Source organism: Petromyzon marinus, unplaced genomic scaffold (assembly GCF_048934315.1).
Source record: "Petromyzon marinus isolate PM22_M1 ecotype Great Lakes invasive population unplaced genomic scaffold, UKy_Petmar_22M1.pri1.0 PM_G_Scaffold_14, whole genome shotgun sequence".
NCBI classification, from domain to species: Eukaryota; Metazoa; Chordata; class Hyperoartia; order Petromyzontiformes; family Petromyzontidae; genus Petromyzon; species Petromyzon marinus.
In genome coordinates this window covers 2,523,919-2,545,675 of record NW_027422695.1, presented here as the reverse complement: position 1 = coordinate 2,545,675, position 21,757 = coordinate 2,523,919, and the positions used below count along the sequence as shown (strand labels likewise).

The window sequence follows — 21,757 nt, the reverse complement described above, 5'->3', positions numbered from 1 at the left end:
AGCCTTAACAGACTGTAGGGGCAAGTGCTGTTAGCAAGCACCTATGAAGGCCGGAACGGTACACGAGGGAGTGGGTGGCCAGCACCACGCCCGACTGCCTTTGTCTCCCTAGTGGCAATGTTTACACACCGTACCAGGTACTCACACACTCACACACACACAAAGATCCCCCGTACAGCCTTCAACAGACTGCTGGGGCAAGTGCTGTTGGTGAGCTATAAACGCCGGCACGCACGGCACTCGAGGGGGAGAGTGGCAAACACCGCACCGGGCCACCTTTGTCTCCCCTGGTATTTACCACACTAGGAAGTCATTCAAGACTACATCGGTGTAGGGAAAACCCAGGACTGGTTTAAATATCTGCCACTGTTGTGTGTCATGAGCAGGAATCCAATTTGGGTCACCGGGTTACGGAGTGCAGTGCGATAGCCACTAAATTACCGCTCCCCACTCGTACACAACGACAAGAACAAAGATCCCCAGTAGAGCATTAACAGACTCTAGGGGCAAGTGCTGTTAGCGAGCACCTATGAAGGCTGGCACGGCACACGAGGTGGGTGGGTAGCCAGCACCGCGCCCGGCCGCCTTTGTATCCCGAGTGGCGAAGCTCGCATCACACAAAGTACTAATTTTTAGGCTGAGTCGACCTAGGGGAGGCCCAGGACCGGTTCAGATAATCGTCACTGGCGGTGTTGGCCGTGAGCGGGAAACGATCCCGGGTCTCCGGGTTCGTAGCACAGCGTAGCGCTAACCGCTGCCCTACCGCTCGTACAAAGATACGTTTAAACACTCGCACGCAAATACACATTCTGTTTGACTAACACTTCTTTCAAACCGTACGTAGCCAAACATTTCCGTTGTTGAGTTTCTGGATAATGTTTTGGAATTACCACAATTTTGACCGTGACACCAACATGTGCGTTGTGAGTGACACAATACTCTGTTTTACATCCGCCGTGAAGCAGAACAGCGCATATTGTGGTGAATGTTACTGGGGTGGCCAGGTGTGCCTGTAGGATTTGAACTTTGAACCTCTGCAACAAATAGAGAATGCGCTACCATATTCCTGGTTCTTTCGGTAAAGTCACGTAGATAGAATAAAAAAAAAATACGAATAAATAAAAATATTTTTTTAAATAAATTGATGAGAAGATGCCATGGGTCGACTGACTCAGATGACTGGCTAATGCACCACCTTTGCCCCCCCACTACCCACACACACACAGTGTGTACGTACACACTGTATGTGTGTACATACATACTGTGTGTACACACACACAGTGTGTGTATGTACACACACAATGTCCACGTTGTTGCTGCGTTCACGCACCCAAGGGAGGGGGCAATGGAAAATGAAGCTAAATCAACTTAAACTCCATCCCCGCTCTGCGACGTCACCACTCAGCATGACCTCATCGGCATGAAGTGCCATCGGGAGGTGTACTTCGCTAGTGACGTCATGTCACCAAGGTATTCACACTGCCAACACCGTCCACAGCGCTCTTGAGCGTGACGTCACCTTCGCTTGGGTCACTGCCGATGTCAATCCAGTGCCAATCCTTATTTGGGCAAAGCTACGCCCAGTGACTGGCGGTTCATTAACATAATGTATCCGTTGAAGCCGTCGACAGCCACGCCCCATCCCTCGACATATGGCCAGTTTACATTAACATAATCTATTCAGTTGCCGAGCCGCTTATTATGGGAGGGGCGTGTCTCTTACCCCGGAAGTGACGTCATGTTACCTGCTTACCCGCGTGACGTCGGAAGGTAACAGGAGGCTGCCGATCCGCGTTTGCATTGAAATCCGAGGTGAGAAATTCTCATGGTGGTGGTGGTCGTTGTGGTGGTTGTTGTTGTTTACCAAGGTAGAGCCTCTCTCTCTCTCGTAGGGATGTCAGTTGAGTAGCAGCGAGCATGGGAATCGATGTCCAGGTTGGAACTTTACAACGCGGGGCCTAGCCACGCGGGGCCTTGCCTCCTGCCCTCGCCTGATTGCATTCACTTTAATTATCTCGCTTAAGTTTAATTTGTCTTCACCCGGCTCGCCACTTTGTAACTTTGTTTTATTGTCAATATTCACGCAGTTTTTATTTCCATTCTTTTGTTACCAGGCCAAACCCGCTTGAGCTGCTATACCGCTCTTGTTATCAGAAGCGACCTGCCCACAACAACACAAGGTGAGGCTTTGTCAACGTGTGTGAATGTTTTGAATTAAAACTTTGGTGACTGTAGGAATTAATATTCTTGGTTCTTTCGGTAAAGTCACGTAGATAGAAAATTAAATGAAACTAACAAAAAAATGTAAATAAAGGAAAAAAACTCACGTCGTTTTGATCGCAACACAAGTGGTCTTTATTTAATGTAATTGTATTATCTGTTATTGTTATTTTCTATCTACGTAACTTTACCGAAAGAACCAAGAATACGTGTGTCAATGTCTATCGGTCAAAGACGCTAAACGGAGTGACGCGCAAACTCCAAATATACAGCAGGTGTCAGGGTCGGGATCGAACCCACGACTTCCTGTACACCAGGTGATGTAGTTAACATCTCACCACGGAGAGAGACACGCAAACTCCAGTTAGCCTCAGATATGTTCGTTGATCCTCAATTAATTACTTGGTGGAGTGAGGAAGCATTCATGCCAAGCAGATGAAGGTGGCCAGGCGTGATTCTAGACACGCCACCGCCTGTTTACCCAGTGACAGTGTACAGTTTGTGTTTGCAGTAACGTCTATTCACTCTGTTGAACACGGAGGTTATAGCGTAACAATAGTTTACTTTTGTTTTCCTCTGGAACTCTTTATATGAATGGAAACAGGAAGTTAACACAGCACACACATGCAGCTGAAGTCGGAACTGTTCATCCCAGCATTCAAGGACATCTGAGCCTGGATTCACACCTCTAAGTTGCGATTGAACGTTAATTTATGCATTTCTGCCTAACACAAATAGTATTGTTTTCAACACCCTTTGCTATGTCAGCTGAATTTAGCTCATAAATATTCCTTTTGTAGCCAGACAGCCGAAATTGTGTGCTCGGAGTTTTGGGTGAACATTCATTTTGAAGATTCGAGGGCTTCCAGGCATGTTTATGACCATTTGCCCTCTCATTGTGTGCCATAACAGCCCGTGTGATGAATTTGGGACACTTTTCCACTATATCATGAATATATGAATAAGTATAGACGTCTAAGTCACGTGTTACTGTGTATATATGCTTTCCTCTGTGCATCGATACTGACGTGTAGATGGTGTGGATATTATTTTTTTCTGTCTGCAGCTGACACTTCCTCTGACGCTTTTTCCGCAGAATTGGTCTGATGGAGCAAATGCACTCAGCGCAGCTCGGTAGGACAAGGCAACAATGCGACCGGTGTGCATACAGCACGGATCGTACTCGAGATTTGACACGGCACGAGAGAACTCACACGGGAGATAAACCCTTCAGGTGCAGTGTGTGTGGGAAGGCGTTTGCACGTTCATCAAATCTTGAAGTACACCAGAGAACACACACGGGAGAGAAACCCTTCAAGTGCAGTGTGTGTGGGAAGGCGTTTGCACGTTCATCAAATCTTGAAGTACACCAGAGAACACACACGGGAGAGAAACCCTTCAAATGCAGTGTGTGTGGGAAGGCGTTTGCACATTCATGTACTCTTGTAATACACCAGAGAACACACACGGGAGAGAAACCCTTCAAGTGCAGTGTGTGTGGAAAGGCATTTGCACAGTCATCTGCTCTTGTAATACACCAGAGGACACACACAGGAGAGAAACCCTTCAGGTGCAGTGTGTGCGTGAAGGCGTTTGCACGTTCATCTTATCTTGTAAAACACCAGAGAACACACACGGGAGATAAACCCTTCAGGTGCAGTGTGTGTGGGAAGGCGTTTGCACGTTCATCAAATCTCGTAGCACACCACAGAACACACACGGGAGAGAAACCCTTCAAGTGCAGTGTGTGTGGGAAGGCGTTTGCACATTCATTTACTCTTGTAATACACCAGAGAACACACACGGGAGAGAAACCCTTCAAGTGCAGTGTGTGTGGAAAGGCGTTTGCACAGTCATCTGCTCTTGTAATACACCAGAGTACACACACAGGAGAGAAACCCTTCAGGTGCAGTGTGTGCGTGAAGGCGTTTGCACATTCATCTCTTCTTCAAGTACACCAGAGAACACAGAAGCATCAGAAGATCCACAAGGAGTGGAGTCTGAAATCAGCTTGTGAAAGTCAAAGGGCCACCATGAGCCCATCCCTCATGAAACACGAACCGGAAGAAAATCCCAGCTTGGACACTTTTAAAGGTAACGAGGTGAAATATGAAGAGGTGATGGTGAAGAGGGAAGAAGTGATGGTGAAGAGGGAAGAAGTGATGGTGAAGAGGGAAGAAGTGAAGGTGAAATGTGAGGAAGTGATGGTGAAGAGGGAAGAAGTGAAGGTGAAATGTGAAGCTGAAGATTCAACTCCAAAATGGGACCTTCACATCGATGGAGGCAACGTGAAGCAGGAGGAGAATTCTGACTGTGAGGCAGAGCGAGGCAACTCCCAGCAGTTTGTGGAAGTGGAGGTGTGGGTGGACTTCCTAGACAATACAAAGTCAAATGGAGACCCGGTAGATGTGTAAACTTTGCGTTTTAATAATTGTTTTTTAATTTTATTTTGGGCACCTTTATAATACATGCCACAGGACCCGCATGAGCTTAATCCGGCACTGTCCGGGATACCGTTCCAGTGGCCAACCAGGCTGTTGAAACCACCGCGGGTGGAGTTGAGGGTGACGGTGGAGGGCGCGAAGGGGGCGAGTGATGCCGATGGGCGGCGAGGGGGTCACCCGAGAGGATGCCCAGTGGGGAGACGAAACAATGAAATCGCTCCACGTGTCAGGTGATGTTGATATCGAAAACTGACACACAACTGGCATGCCATAAATAGGAAATTAACTCTGCTTATTCGAATCAATGTATTCATATATGTTGATAAACTGTTTTCAAGCAGATTGTCTCTAACGGCGACTACAGGGACCACGTGATTGTTTAAAAATGTCTTTGATTATAACTATAATTGCCTACAATTCGTCATGTGTAGCTTATTTAGACTATAATTTTTTCACTACCCAAACTGTATTTACTTGAAAACATAGAGCTGATATTTGTAAGCAGTCTTTTTTATTTATACGTTAAGTGGAATTGGTAAATAAAAAATATTTGTACACGTAGAGGCGTTGTGGTCCATAATTCTGGTGACACAGAGGCGTTGTGGTCCATAAGTCTGGTGACACAGAGGCGTTGTGGTCCATAATTCTGGTGACACAGAGGCGTTGTGGTCCATAAGTCTGGTGACACAGAGGCGTTGTGGTCCATAAGTCTAGTGACACAGGCGTTGTGGTCCATAAGTCTGGTGACACAGAGCCATTGTGGTCCATAAGTCTGGTGACACAGAGGGGTTGTGGTCCATAAGTCTGGTGACACAGGCTTTGTGGTCCATAAGTCTATGGGCAGTGTTGAGTCTATGGCAGTGTTGAGTCTATGGAAGTGTTGAGTCTATGGGTAGTGCTGAGTGTGTAGACAGTGTTGAGTCTGTGGGTAGTGTTGAGTCTATGGCAGTGTTGAGTCTATGGGTGGTAGTGTTGAGTCCATGGGTAGTGCTGAGTCTATGGGTAGCAGTGTTGAGTCTATGGGTGGCAGTGTTGAGTCCATGGGTAGTGCTGAGTCTATGGGCAGTGCTGATTGTATGTGCAGTGTTGAGTCTATAATAGTGTTGTGTCTATAGTAGTGTTGAGTCTATGGGTGGTAGTGTTGAGTCTATGGTAGTGTTGAGTCTATAGTAGTGTTGAGTCTATGGTAGTGTTGAGTCTATGGGTGGTAGTGTTGTGTCTGGTAGTGTTGTGTCTATGGTAGTGTTGAGTCTGTGGGTGGTAGTGTTGAGTCTATGGGTGGTAGTGTTGAGTCTATGGTAGTGTTGAGTCTGTGGTAGTGTTGAGTCTATGGTAGTGTTGAGTCTATGGTAGTGTTGAGTCTATGGTAGTGTTGTGTCTATGGTAGTGTTGAGTCTACAGTGAGGGAAAAAAGTATTTGGTCCCCTGCTGGTTTTGTACGTTAGCCCCATGACAAAGAAATGATCAGTCTATAATTTTAATGATACGTTTATTTGAACAGTGAGAGACAGAACAACAACAACAAAATTCAGAAAAACGCTTCGCTACGTGGCCACGAGTGACGGTGAAATATGAAGAAGGGGCGACCTTGAAGCGTGAAGGTCAGGAATCTTCTCCGGGTGCTCCTCCTCCCACGTTTGCAGGCGCCGATCAACGTCATCACAGCATCCCAATGGCAGTATTCTCGACACGAATATCTCGAGACTCAAGGAGGCTATTCTGGGCAAAATCATTCGCGTTATTATTATGATTATTGTAATCCTCATGTGTGTATGTTGAACTTCTTTCGCACAGTACGTAGCCAACCTTGCTATACATCCTAAATAGAATAGGATAGTCATCCTATGCAGAGACCGGTACCTGCCAATAAATGTGTAATTTTCCACCCTCGAGCTCAGATAAGAGCCGTCAAATGTATATTTGACAATGGTGACACTTTGATTTGTGTTTCTGGATAAGGTTAATAGGTTGCATTTTGCATTCAAACAGATGACTATACAGGAATACAGCTTCTGACCTTCAAGTGTGCATAACATTCATTTTATTTAAGCCGAGATGCCATTCATTAATGTGAATGGAAATAAGCTTAAATAAATGTTTTATGAAAGTATACCACATTGATGAAATTTATGGTGCGCATTATTGAAGGTCTGTGAACTTTCTAACAGTCTTCCCAGCAAGTGAAGAAATTTGTCAAGAATGTCTAAAACACTTTATATAAACAAAGTTAATGTTTAATGGTATATGTGAAAGCAGAGGATGGAGCTCTTTTTTTCATCAGCGGAGTACGGTGCCACACTCCTCTTACACAGCAACTCTTTGAGTTTATGGATCACGCAGAGATCGTAAAACTCTGCACGCCCGACTTGCAGGGCAGCACTGTGGTGTCTGTAAGAGCGTTCATTTTGATCTATGCACGTAGTCTTCAGTCTCGGTGGTGCTTTCCTGGGTAAATATTCTAATGAAATATGGATGATGAATGTTAGCAACTGCTCAATCTGCTGTGTGTGTGTATATATTTACATTTCTGCTCTAATTTGATGCGTGAGAAGGGGAGATCCATTTTTCACTTAATGGGAACCAGTCTTTCCGAAAAAAGACTGCAGTATAGTGGCTGTACAAATATACTTACAGCTTTGTTGAACAGCACCGCTCATCTTCATTACAGTGGAGATAACCCATGTATATCGGTTCACCAACATTGATCTGTTGTTCACACGTTACTAAGGTTGTGGTTATGCTGGTGGAGACAGAAAAATACACTCTCATCCCCACAGTCCACAATTGTAATGCGAGCTTGTGATCTTTGCAGGTCTTTCTCCGGGTCAGACCACCTTGCCTTGCACATGAAGAGTGTTGTACGTGTAGAGGCGTTACGGGAGGGTGACACGCGGTTGTGTAACGGTGGCCACAAACACGTGTAGAGGCGTTACGGGAGGGTGACACGCGGTTGTGTAACGGTGGCCACAAACACGTCCGATACGGCCACCACCCTGGGGGACTGTGGGGGACGCTGTGATCCCTCCCAGCCCCGCCCCTCAGTGAGGGACACTATAAAAGGTGGGACCCGGGGAGCTGAGGTTTAGTTCGACTCAAGCAAGATGAAGAGCCAGTGAAGAACGAAGATCGACTAGCCAGACCCTGGAACTCCTTTGGCCCGCTGCCCTTCTGAGGGCCGGGCAAGGCAAGCCAGGGTGTGACCCCAGAGCCAAGAGGGCCGATGACCTTCTGAGGGCCGGACTCGTGTGGCTGGTGGTCGGGACCTGCACCGAAGCTGGGCCAGGTCAGACAGCCTCCCGGGAGAGGACCAGGATAGAGGGAACCAGGGAGCTAGCGTGGGCTAAGGCTCGGGTAAATAAAAAAATGACAATGATGTAACTGCAGATACAGATAAAAGAGGCTGTGAAAAAAGAACCACATTTGTACATTACAAGTTACGTGCCTAAAGTCGTGTTCTAGGATGGACCACCGGAGTGGGCTTGAGAAAGACACTCACACCGCTTTCAGGGATGGTCAAGGCTGCTGATGGAATGGTAGCCAAAGCAGAAATGACTCCCTCAAGGATTATCACCATGGACGTGGAGTAATGTGAAAGGATAACGCGCAGGCATGAGATGGATGGTATTAGCATCATCGAAAGACCATGCGGAATTGTATTGGCGTGGGAATGCTTTCATTCAGCGGTGGATATTTCTGAGCTGATGGTCTCATACTTGTTAATATTGCTCTGATATGAAGTGCATGAATATGCACATATAAAACAGTCTGCCTCAGCAGCAGGCCATGCTTCCCCACCTGATGATGGACGCTTGTGTTGCACCCGAAACGTCGTGATTTATTTGATTTTATACGTGTTAAAGTCTCCCATAGACTTCAATGTTAAAGTCTCCCATAGACTTCAATGTTAAAGTCTCCCATAGACTTCGATGCTAAAGTCTCCCATAGACTTCAATGTTAAAGTCTCCCATAGACTTCAATGTTAAAGTCTCCCATAGACTTCAATGTTAAAGTCTCCCATAGACTTCAATGTTAAAGTCTCCCATAGGCTTCAATGTTAAAGTCTCCCATAGACTTCAATGTTAAAGGCTCCCATAGACTTCAATGTTAAAGTCTCCCATAGACTTCAATGTTAAAGTCTCCCATAGACTTCAATGTTAAAGTCTCCCATAGACTTCGATGCTAAAGTCTCCCATAGACTTCAATGTTAAAGCCTTCCATAGACTTCAATGTTAAAGTCTCCCATAGACTTCAATGTTAAAGTCTCCCATAGACTTCAATGTTAAAGTCTCCCATAGACTTCAATGTTAAAGTCTCCCATAGACTTAAATGTTAAAGTCTCCCATAGACTTCAATGTTAAAGTCTCCCATAGACTTCAATGCTAAAGTCTCCCATAGACTTCAATGTTAAAGTCTCCCATAGAGTTCAATGTTAAAGTCTCCCATAGACTTCAATGATAAAGTCTCCCATAGACTTCAATGTTAAAGTCTCCCATAGACTTCAATGTTAAAGTCTCCCATAGACTTCAATGTTAAAGTCTCCCATAGACTTCGATGCTAAAGTCTCCCATAGACTTCAATGTTAAAGTCTCCCATAGACTTCAATGTTAAAGTCTCCCATAGACTTCAATGTTAAAGTCTCCCATAGACTTCAAAGAATATGGACACAGCAACCAACCTTATTTATTCACTCTAAGCCCTGTGCAGTTTTAATGAAGGTTATACCTGATTGTAAATCAAATGCGACATCATTTAATTTCAAAGGCACGAACCAATAATGCTAATAAAATACAATGCGGGAATATAGATGAGTTCAAAATGAAAATGTGTTTTTTCTTTGCAAGCTAACTGTATGAAAAATTACATCTGTTGAAGAAATAAATTACTTGCTCAAAGGATTAAATCACCTTCCATTATTCAATGTGCATCTCAGATTACTGTTTCTGTGACTAAAGACAATGCAAGTGATCATTGCTGAGATTTGTTGCCAAGATTTGTTCCACTTGCTTGTGTACAGTATATATATTACTTTCATGTTACTGTTTAAATAGAAGGAAGACGTCGTAATGACCCAACGCCACCTATTTCACGGCGTGACTCCACAGGAGAGCCAGGTGATAGGTTTAAGTCTTCTCGACGATTGCCTTGACCTTTGCTAAGATTAGCCAAATAAGCGGATTCTTTACTCATCCATCCCTCGAAGTTGGCTGTATCACTTGGGGTAGCTAATACCCACATTAGAATGAGCCAGCACCGTTTTTAATGACAGACAGAAAAATGGAATGATGGATTGATCCATTGATATCAATATCGATTTCGCATTTAATTAAGCATGCATTGAATCGAATATGAAAACAATGGATTATTTTTATCTGAATGTTTATGCAATGGGCCCAAGACCACTGCTAAATTCACAATGTTATAAAAAACGGATAGATGATTTTATTTAAATTGCGGCAATTCATCTAATCACGAGGTGCAACTAGTGACATCATTGTTACACCTACATCAGAGAGCTACCTTGCATTTTCACTTAATTTGGATTCGACCAACTCTGAGAGTGAGATATAAGTAGCACATGTCAGATGACTGACACGCATTGAACTGCTCTAATGGAGCACAGGAATGTGCTGGTTAAGTGTGACCTCTTGAAGAGATGCCAGAAGATATTCTCGTGGTGTTTCTTGTGGCATCTTTACTAATTGAGACATCGATCTGCTGCCAGTAGGAATTTCCCTGCCTTGTGTATTGGCTTCGATATTACAATTCGGAACATAAATAGTTAAGCATTCAGAAAAATAGTAAAATAAAAAATACAACTGCACATTAAACATGTGCTCAGACACATTTGGCTAATCAGGGTGGAGTCTAAGGTGAAACTGGCTGTTTGCTACTGGAAAATTGATTAAGTAACTGTACTCTTTGATTTACTGTAACCATCTCTGCGTAAAAACAAATTGCATTGTCTAAGGGTATCAGCTTTCCCTGTTCCTTGGCTGTTTGCTCACGTTTCTTCAAAATGTCACGGTTAGATCCGTGTTTAAACAAATAAGAGACACTGACCTTCAAAATGTCACGGTTAGATCCGTGTTTAAACAAATAAGAGACACTGACCTTCAAAATGTCACGGTTAGATCCGTGTTTAAACAAATAAGAGACACTGATATTCAAAATGTCACGGTTAGATCCGTGTTTAAACAAATAAGAGACACAGATCTACAAAATGTCACGGTTAGATCCGTGTTTAAACAAATAAGAGACACTGACCTTCAAAATGTCACGGTTAGATCCGTGTTTAAACAAATAAGAGACACTGACCTTCAAAATGTCACGGTTAGATTCGTGTTTAAACAAATAAGAGACACTTACCTTCAAAATGTCACGGTTAGATCCGTGTTTAAACAAATAAGAGACACTGATCTACAAAATGTCAGTTAGATTCGTGTTTAAACAAATAAGAGACACTGATCTTCAAAATGTCACGGCTCGATCCGTGTTTGCGACCTGAGCTCAAAACACAAAAGACACAAGGTGATGATGATGGTGGTGATGATGGTGACGATGGTTGTGATGTTGACGACGGCGGTGTTGGCGCTGACGATAGCGATGGCGGCGGCGGCGGTGGCGAGGAGCCCGCTTGCAGGCCTGCCTCACGGCTCCGTGTGTCTTGGAGGCAGCGGCAGGCCGTCAACACCGCTGCTGCCTCGTCAGTGACGACCGCACATCTCGGCCAGCGACCTGCGGCCGTGCCTGGTGGCCGCGCCCGTGGCCCTGTGCAGCGCCAGCGTGTGGCCACCGCCCTCCTCCTCCTCGCTCGCGACGAAGCCGACCGCGATCGCCGCCTCTCCTCCTCCCGATCCCTCCTCTTCCGACTCTCCCGAGCAAACGTGATGAAGGGCCGAAATGATGACGACGAGGAGGGGGACGATCACGAAGATGATGGTGAGGATGATGATGATCCACGGTAGACCACGTCCCGACTCCTCCGCTTCCTCCGCTCCTCCTGCGAGTGGAGAGAGACGGTGTGGGCAGAGAGCGCGGAGAGAGAGCAGAGAGAGAGGAGAGAGTGGTGAGTGGAGAGAGATAGAGAGGAGAGAACGTGGAGAGTGGAGAGAGAGAGGACAGAGTGGAGACAGATAGAGAGGAGAGAGATAGAGAGGAGAGAACGTGGAGATAGTGGAGAGAGAGAGAGAGGACAGAGTGGAGACAGATAGAGAGGAGAGAGATAGAGAGGAGAGAACGTGGAGAGAGGAGAGAGGAGAGAGAAAGGAAAGAGTGGAGACAGATAGAGAGGAGAGCGAGTGGAGAGAGAGAGAGTGGTGAGTGGAGAGAGAGAGTGGTGAGTGGAGACAGATAGAGAGGAGAGTGGAGAGAGAGTGGAGAGAGAGTGGTGAGTGGAGAGAGATAGAGAGGAGAGAGAGTGGAGAGAGAGTGGAGAGAGATAGAGGAGAGAGTGGTGAGTGGAGAGAGAGTGGTGAGTGGAGAGAGTGGAGAGAGAGTGGAGAGAGAGAGAGAGTGGTGAGTGGAGAGAGATAGAGAGGAGAGAGAGTGGAGAGAGATAGAGGAGAGAATGGTGAGAAGAGAGAGAGTGAAGAGAGAGGACAGAGTGGAGAGAGACGGCGTGGGCAGAGAGCGTGGAGAGAGAGCAGAGAGAGGAGAGAACATAGAGAGTGGAGAGAGAGAGAGGACAGAGTGGAGACAGATAGAGAGGAGAGAGTGGAGAGAGTGGAGAGAGAGTGGTGAGTGGAGAGAGAGTAGAGAGAGAGTGGAGAGAGTGGTGAGTGGAGAGAGAGTGGAGAGAGTGGAGAGAGTGGAGAGAGTGGAGAGAGTAGAGAGTGGAGAGAGTAGAGAGAGTGGAGAGAGAGTAGAGAGAGTGGAGAGAGAGTGGAGAGAGAGTGGAGAGTGTGGAGAGAGTGGAGAGAGAGAGTGGCGTCTCTGCTAGTGGTATGTGAGAGAGAGAGAGAGACTCAGCGTCATCGCTGAGTCTCTCTCTCTCCTGCCGCCCCGGTTACCTTCCACTGTGACCTTGACGGATCGCGACCTCACCAGGCCCGGCACGGAGGGCGGCGAAGTGACGCACCGGGAGCGGCCGTCGCCGCCGCTCCCCCCGGACGGCCTCGCGTGCCGCGGGGCCGGCGTGGCCCCGCCGGACACCGCCTCCCCGGCCTGAGGCACGCAGAGCGCCGGGAAGGCGACGGCCGTGAGGCTCCACGGAGCGTCGGGCGCTCTCTCTGCTACACCACCACCCCCCCCCCCCCGGAACGCTCACCGACACGCGAACGCTCACCGACACGCGACGACGCGCCCACACGCGTCACCGCCAAGCGGCGGTGACGTCACCGTGGCGCTCGTGCCAGGCCGTGTGCACGTCGAGGCCACCACGTGAAGTGTCGAACGCCCGCGGGCAGGAGGTTCACGAGGCAGACCCAGCAGGTGCCACGGTGCCATGGGTCGACTGAGATGACTGGCACGGTGCACCACCTGTACCCCCTACTGTGCCACTCACCTCATTCTCATCTTCGTAAATGTCACGCACCACCATCACCACCGTCACCACCGTCACCACCGTCACCACCACCGTCACCACCACCGTCACCACCACCACCGTCACCACCACCGTCACCACCACCGTCACCACCGTCACCACCATCGTCACCACCACCGTCACCACCATCGTCACCACCACCGTCACCACCGTCACCACCGTCACCACCGTCACCACCACCACCGTCACCACCGCCGTCTTTGTCTCCCCCGTGCTAGCGATGTTTACTACAAGTACTCATTAGAGGTTGAGTAGACCTAAGGGAGGCCCAGGACCGGTTCAGATAATCGCTATCACTGCTGTTGGCTGTGAGCGGGAATCAAACTCAGGTGGTGGTGGTGGTGGTGGCACGGTAGTGGTGGCACGGTGGTTATGGTGGTGACACGGTGGTGGTGGTGGCACGCTGGTGGTGGTGGTGGCACGGTGGTGGTGGTGGTGGCACGGTGGTGGTGGTGGTGGTGACGGTGGTGGTGACGGTGGTGGTGGTGACAGTGGTGACGGTGGTGGTGGTGGCACGCTGGTGGTGGTGGCACGGTGGTGGTGGTGGTGGTGACGGTGGTGGTGGTGGCACGCTGGTGGTGGTGGTGGCATGGTGGTGGTGGTGGTGGCACGGTGGTGGTGGTGGTGGTGGCACGCTGGTGGTGGTGGTACGCTGGTGGTGGTGACGGTGGTGGTGGTGGCACGGTGGTGGTGGTACGCTGGTGGTGGTGACGGTGGTGGCACGGTGGTGGTGGCACGGTGGTGGTGGTGGCACGGTGGTGGTGGCACGGTGGTGGTGGTGGCACGCTGGTGGTGGTGACGGTGGTGGTGGTGGCACGGTGGTGGTGGTGGCACGGTGGTGGTGGTGGTGGCACGGTGGTGGCACGGTGGTGGTGGTGGCACGCTGGTGGTGGTGGTACGCTGGTGGTGGTGCTGGTGGTGATCGTGACGCAGCGACTGGGTACCTCTGCGCACTTGTAGTCGGGTATCCCGGACGACGAGGGCGTGACCTGGGTCGCCCCGGCCGTGACCTGGGTCGCCCCGGCCGTGACCTGGGTCGCCCCGGTGGGGCCAAGCCTCACGTCTTCCGGGTCTGGCGAGGAGGACAGACGACAACCCCCCGCTGAAATCTCGATTTGAAGCTTTCGTGACTGCAAGGATTCATCTCCTTTGGTTCTTTCGGTAAAGTCACCACCACGTAGAATGAGAATAAAATAATAAATCGATAAAATAAAATAACGCGATAATATTGTCACGACGTTTCGGCCACGACACAAGCGGCCTTCATCAGGTGAAGGGACGAGACTGTCTCATGTTTGTGGAGTGACTCATGCAGCTGGAGCTCCAGCGCTGTCCTCCAGACAGGTCTCGTCCCTTCACCTGACGAAGGCCGCTTGCGTCGTGGCCGATACGTCGTGAGGATTTTCATCGCGTCATTTTATTTCATCGATTTATTATTTTCATTCTCATTCCACGCGGCGGCGGCGGCGACTTTTACCGAAAGGACCGAAGAAGACGACCGCCCGCTCACTCGCGGCCAAGCGGCGCCGCCCGCTCGCGACGTCCCCCCCGAGGAGCCGCCGGCGGAGGAATCCGCGGAGCCGCGGGGCTCTCGGCGTGTCCCAGACGTCCAAGTCGGGGTCGCCTCCACCTCGTCTCGCGGTGACGACGACGATACAACGAGGTGGAACGCGGTGGAACGCGGTGGAGCGAGGTGGAACGACGATACGAGGTGAAGCGAGGTGGAACGAGGTGGAACGGTGTTGGAGCGAGGTGGAACGAGGTGGAACGAGGTGGAGCGAGGTGGAACGAGGTGGAACGAGGTGGAACGAGCCGTCGCGCCCACCCCCACCGGGATTCCCCCAAAGCGCGACACGCGAGAGGCGACGGTTCAGCGCGAGGAAAGTCGTCCCCAGGCGACGTGGGTTCGACGCCTGGGCCAGGGCATCTCTCCTGCCTCGTAGCAGCAACAACAACAACAACAACACAAGAACAACACAAGAACAACACAACAACAACACAACAACAACACAACAACAACACAAGAACAACACAACAACAACACAACAACAAAACAACAACAAAACAACAACACAACAACAACACAACAACAACAAAACAACAACTCAAATAATACAACGCGCCATTCCGTCCCGGGATGCCGCCTATTGTAGATGCCACTGGTTTCTTCACGTTCTGCAGATGTAGAAGTCACTGGTTCTTCACGTTCTGTAGATGCCACTGGTTCTTCACGTTCTGTAGATGACGCTGGTTCTTCACGTTCTGCAGATGTAGATGCCACTGGTTCTTCACGTTCTGTAGATGTAGATGCCACTGGTTCTTCACGTTCTGTAGATGTAGATGCCACTGGTTCTTCATGTTCTGTAGATGTAGATGCCACTGGTTCTTCACGTTCTACAGATGTAGATGCCACTGGTTCTTCACGTTCTGCAGATGTAGATGCCACTGGTTCTTCACGTTCTGCAGATGTAGAAGCCACTGGTTCTTCACGTTCTGTAGATGTAGAAGCCACTGGTTCTTCACGTTCTGCAGATGTAGAAGCCACTGGTTCTTCACGTTCTACAGATGTAGATGCCACTGGTTCTTCATGTTCAACAGATGTAGATGCCACTGGTTCTTCACGTTCTACAGATGTCGATGCCAATAGTTCTTCGTGTTCTGCAGATGTAGATGCCACTGGTTCTTCATGTTCTACAGATGTAGATGCCACTAGTTCTTCGTGTTCTGCAGATGTAGATGCCACTGGTTCTTCATGTTCTACAGATGTAGATGCCACTGGTTCTTCACGTTCTGTAGATGTAGAAGCCACTGGTTCTTCACGTTCTGTAGATGTAGAAGCCACTGGTTCTTCACGTTCTGCAGATGTAGATGCCACTGGTTCTTCACGTTCTGTAGATGCCACTGGTTCTTCACGTTCTGTAGATGTAGATGCCACTGGTTCTTCACGTTCTGTAGATGTAGATGCCACTGGTTCTTCACGTTCTGTAGATGTAGATGCCACTGGTTCTTCACGTTCTGTAGATGTAGATGCCACTGGTGCTTCATGTTCTGCAGCTATAGATGCCACTGGTTCTTCACGTTCTGTAGATGTAGATGCCACTGGTTCTTCACGTTTTGTAGATGTAGATGCCACTGGTTCTTCACGTTCTGTAGATGTAGATGCCACTGGTTCTTCACGTTCTGCAGCTATAGATGCCACTGGTTCTTCACGTTCTGTAGATGTAGATGTCACTGGTTCTTCACGTTCTGCAGATGTAGATGCCACTGGTTCTTCACGTTCAGTAGATGTAGATGCCACTGGTTCTTCACGTTCTGTAGATGCCACTGGTTCTTCACGTTCTGTTGATGTAGATGCCACTGGTTCTTCACGTTCTGTAGATGTAGATGCCACTGGTTCTTCACGTTCTGTAGATGTAGATGCCACTGGTTCTTCACGTTCTGTAGATGTAGATGCCACTGGTGCTTCATGTTCTGCAGCTATAAATGCCACTGGTTCTTCACGTTCTGTAGATGTAGATGCCACTGGTTCTTCACGTTTTGTAGATGTAGATGCCACTGGTTCTTCACGTTCTGTAGATGTAGATGCCACTGGTTCTTCACGTTCTGCAGCTATAGATGCCACTGGTTCTTCACGTTCTGCAGATGTAGATGCCACTGGTGCTTCACGTTCAGTAGATGTAGATGCCACTGGTTCTTCACGTTCTGCAGATGTAGATGCCACTGGTTCTTCACGTTCTGTAGATGTAGATGCCACTGGTTCTTCACGTTCTGTAGATGTAGATGCCACTGGTTCTTCACGTTCTGCAGCTATAGATGCCACTGGTTCTTCACGTTATGTAGATGTAGATGTCACTGGTTCTTCACGTTCTGCAGATGTAGATGCCACTGGTTCTTCACGTTCAGTAGATGTAGATGCCACTGGTTCTTCACGTTCTGCAGATGTAGATGCCACTGGTGCTTCACGTTCAGTAGATGTAGATGCCACTGGTTCTTCACGTTCTGCAGATGTAGATGCCACTGGTTCTTCACGTTCTGTAGATGTAGATGCCACTGGTTCTTCACGTTCTGTAGATGTAGATGCCACTGGTTCTTCACGTTCTGCAGCTATAGATGCCACTGGTTCTTCACGTTATGTAGATGTAGATGTCACTGGTTCTTCACGTTCTGCAGATGTAGATGCCACTGGTTCTTCACGTTCAGTAGATGTAGATGCCACTGGTTCTTCACGTTCTGTAGATGCCACTGGTTCTTCACGTTCTGTAGATGTAGATGCCACTGGTTCTTCACGTTCTGTAGATGTAGATGCCACTGGTTCTTCACGTTCTGTAGATGTAGATGCCACTGGTTCTTCATGTTCTGTAGATGTAGATGCCACTGGTGCTTCATGTTCTGCAGCTATAGATGCCACTGGTTCTTCACGTTCTGTAGATGTAGATGCCACTGGTTCTTCACGTTTTGTAGATGTAGATGCCACTGGTTCTTCACGTTCTGTAGATGTAGATGCCACTGGTTCTTCACGTTCTGCAGCTATAGATGCCACTGGTTCTTCACGTTCTGTAGATGTAGATGTCACTGGTTCTTCACGTTCTGCAGATGTAGATGCCACTGGTTCTTCACGTTCAGTAGATGTAGATGTCACTGGTTCTTCACGTTCTGCAGATGTAGATGCCACTGGTTCTTCACGTTCTGTAGATGTAGATGCCACTGGTTCTTCACGTTCTGTAGATGCCACTGGTTCTTCACGTTCTGCAGCTATAGATGCCACTGGTTCTTCACGTTCTGTAGATGTAGATGTCACTGGTTCTTCACGTTCTACAGATGTAGATGCCACTGGTTCTTCACGTTCTGCAGATGTAGAAGCCACTGGTTCTTCACGTTCTGTAGATGTAGATGCCACTGGTTCTTCACGTTCTGTAGATGTAGATGCCACTGGTTCTTCACGTTCTGCAGCTATAGATGCCACTGGTTCTTCACGTTCTGTAGATGTAGATGTCACTGGTTCTTCACGTTCTGCAGATGTAGATGCCACTGGTTCTTCACGTTCAGTAGACGTAGATGTCACTGGTTCTTCACGTTCTGCAGATGTAGATGCCACTGGTTCTTCACGTTCTGTAGATGTAGATGCCACTGGTTCTTCACGTTCTGCAGATGTAGATGCCACTGGTTCTTCACCTTCTTCAGATGTAGATGCCACTGGTTCTTCATGTTCTACAGGTGTATATGCCACTGGTTCTTCACGTTCTACAGATGTAGATGCCACTGGTTCTTCACGTTCTGCAGATGTAGATGCCACTGGTTCTTCACGCTCTGCAGGTGTAGATGCCACTGGTTCTTCACGTTCTCCAGATGTAGATGCCACTGGTTCTTCATGTTCTGTAGATGCCACTGGATCTTCACTATCTGTAGATGTAGATGTCACTGGTTCTTCACGTTCTGTAGATGTAGAAGCCAGTGGTTCTTCACGTTCTGCAGATATAGATGTCACTGGTTTTTCACGTTCTGCAGGTGTAGATGCCACTGGTTGTTCACGTTCTGCAGATGTAGATGCCACTGGTTCTTCACATTCTGTAGATGTAGATGCCACTGGTTCTCCACGTTCGGCAGATGTAGATGTCACTGGTTCTACACGTTCTGCAGATGTAGATGCCACTGGTTCTTCACGTTCTGCAAATGTAGATGCCACTGGTTCTTCACGTTCTTCAGATGTAGATGCCACTGGTTCTTCACGTTCTGCAGATGTAGATGCCACTGGTTCTTCGTGTTCTGCAGATGTAGATGCCACTGGTTCTTCACGTTCTGAAGATGTAGAAGCCACTGGTTCTTCACGTTCTGTAGATGTAGAAGCCACTGGTTCTTCACGTTCTGCAGATGTAGATGCCACTGGTTCTTCACGTTCTGTAGATGCCACTGGTTCTTCACGTTCTGTAGATGTAGATGCCACTGGTTCATCACGTTCTGTAGATGTAGATGCCACTGGTTCTTCACGTTCTGTAGATGTAGATGCCACTGGTTCTTCACGTTCTGTAGATGTAGATGCCACTGGTGCTTCATGTTCTGCAGCTATAGATGCCACTGGTTCTTCACGTTCTGTAGATGTAGATGCCACTGGTTCTTCACGTTTTGTAGATGTAGATGCCACTGGTTCTTCACGTTCTGTAGATGTAGATGCCACTGGTTCTTCACGTTCTGCAGCTATAGATGCCACTGGTTCTTCACGTTCTGTAGATGTAGATGTCACTGGTTCTTCACGTTCTGCAGATGTAGATGCCACTGGTTCTTCACGTTCAGTAGATGTAGATGCCACTGGTTCTTCACGTTCTGTAGATGCCACTGGTTCTTCACGTTCTGTAGATGTAGATGCCACTGGTTCTTCACGTTCTGTAGATGTAGATGCCACTGGTTCTTCACGTTCTGTAGATGTAGATGCCACTGGTGCTTCATGTTCTGCAGCTATAAATGCCACTGGTTCTTCACGTTCTGTAGATGTAGATGCCACTGGTTCTTCACGTTTTGTAGATGTAGATGCCACTGGTTCTTCACGTTCTGTAGATGTAGATGCCACTGGTTCTTCACGTTCTGCAGCTATAGATGCCACTGGTTCTTCACGTTCTGTAGATGTAGATGTCACTGGTTCTTCACGTTCTGCAGATGTAGATGCCACTGGTGCTTCACGTTCAGTAGATGTAGATGCCACTGGTTCTCCACGTTCGGCAGATGTAGATGTCACTGGTTCTTCACGTTCTGTAGATGTAGAAGCAATTGGTTCTTCACGTTCTGCAGATGTAGAAGCCACTGGTTCTTCACGTTCTACAGATGTAGATGCCACTGGTTCTTCATGTTCAACAGATGTAGATGCCACTGGTTCTTCACGTTCTACAGATGTCGATGCCAATAGTTCTTCGTGTTCTGCAGATGTAGATGCCACTGGTTCTTCATGTTCTACAGATGTAGATGCCACTAGTTATTCGTGTTCTGCAGATGTAGATGCCACTGGTTCTTCATGTTCTACAGATGTAGATGCCACTGGTTCTTCACGTTCTGTAGATGTAGAAGCCACTGGTTCTTCACGTTCTGTAGATGTAGAAGCCACTGGTTCTTCACGTTCTGCAGATGTAGATGCCACTGGTTCTTCACGTTCTGTAGATGCCACTGGTTCTTCACGTTCTGTAGATGTAGATGCCACTGGTTCTTCACGTTCTGTAGATGTAGATGCCACTGGTTCTTCACGTTCTGTAGATGTAGATGCCACTGGTTCTTCACGTTCTGTAGATGTAGATGCCACTGGTGCTTCATGTTCTGCAGCTATAGATGCCACTGGTTCTTCACGTTCTGTAGATGTAGATGCCACTGGTTCTTCACGTTTTGTAGATGTAGATGCCACTGGTTCTTCACGTTCTGTAGATGTAGATGCCACTGGTTCTTCACGTTCTGCAGCTATAGATGCCACTGGTTCTTCACGTTCTGTAGATGTAGATGTCACTGGTTCTTCACGTTCTGCAGATGTAGATGCCACTGGTTCTTCACGTTCAGTAGATGTAGATGCCACTGGTTCTTCACGTTCTGTAGATGCCACTGGTTCTTCACGTTCTGTAGATGTAGATGCCACTGGTTCTTCACGTTCTATAGATGTAGATGCCACTGGTTCTTCACGTTCTGTAGATGTAGATGCCACTGGTTCTTCACGTTCTGTAGATGTAGATGCCACTGGTGCTTCATATTCTGCAGCTATAAATGCCACTGGTTCTTCACGTTCTGTAGATGTAGATGCCACTGGTTCTTCACGTTTTGTAGATGTAGATGCCACTGGTTCTTCACGTTCTGTAGATGTAGATGCCACTGGTTCTTCACGTTCTGCAGCTATAGATGCCACTGGTTCTTCACGTTCTGTAGATGTAGATGTCACTGGTTCTTCACGTTCTGCAGATGTACATGCCACTGGTGCTTCACGTTCAGTAGATGTAGATGCCACTGGTTCTTCACGTTCTGCAGATGTAGATGCCACTGGTTCTTCACGTTCTGTAGATGTAGATGCCACTGGTTCTTCACGTTCTGTAGATGTAGATGCCACTGGTTCTTCACGTTCTGCAGCTATAGATGCCACTGGTTCTTCACGTTATGTAGATGTAGATGTCACTGGTTCTTCACGTTCTGCAGATGTAGATGCCACTGGTTCTTCACGTTCAGTAGATGTAGATGCCACTGGTTCTTCACGTTCTGTAGATGCCACTGGTTCTTCACGTTCTGTAGATGTAGATGCCACTGGTTCTTCACGTTCTGTAGATGTAGATGCCACTGGTTCTTCACGTTCTGTAGATGTAGATGCCACTGGTTCTTCACGTTCTGTAGATGTAGATGCCACTGGTGCTTCATGTTCTGCAGCTATAAATGCCACTGGTTCTTCACGTTCTGTAGATGTAGATGCCACTGGTTCTTCACGTTTTGTAGATGTAGATGCCACTGGTTCTTCACGTTCTGTAGATGTAGATGCCACTGGTTCTTCACGTTCTGCAGCTATAGATGCCACTGGTTCTTCACGTTCTGTAGATGTAGA

The 21,757-nt window shown here is 47.9% G+C and overlaps 2 protein-coding genes across 2 annotated transcripts in view; one reads left to right on the top strand and one right to left on the bottom strand.

Annotated features, from left to right (window-relative positions):
- The first annotated feature begins 3,320 nt into the window (after positions 1–3,320).
- On the top strand, positions 3,321–5,225 carry LOC142910203 (uncharacterized). The gene has a single exon (XM_076059891.1). It carries the CDS (start codon positions 3,327–3,329, stop codon positions 4,632–4,634), a length of 1,308 nt encoding a protein of 435 aa, XP_075916006.1. The 5' UTR covers positions 3,321–3,326; the 3' UTR covers positions 4,635–5,225.
- Positions 5,226–9,330: 4,105 nt separating this feature from the next.
- Positions 9,331–21,757, bottom strand: part of LOC142910251 (basal cell adhesion molecule-like) — a 29,871-nt gene continuing 17,444 nt past the window's right edge. The window contains exons 7-9 of the mRNA XM_076059956.1: positions 14,151–14,278; positions 12,674–12,827; positions 9,331–11,664 (exon numbers count right to left, since the gene is read on the bottom strand). Of these exons, the coding sequence (XP_075916071.1) occupies positions 11,369–11,664; positions 12,674–12,827; positions 14,151–14,278 (578 nt within the window). The 3' untranslated portion in view covers positions 9,331–11,368. The remainder of the gene's footprint in view (positions 11,665–12,673; positions 12,828–14,150; positions 14,279–21,757) is intronic.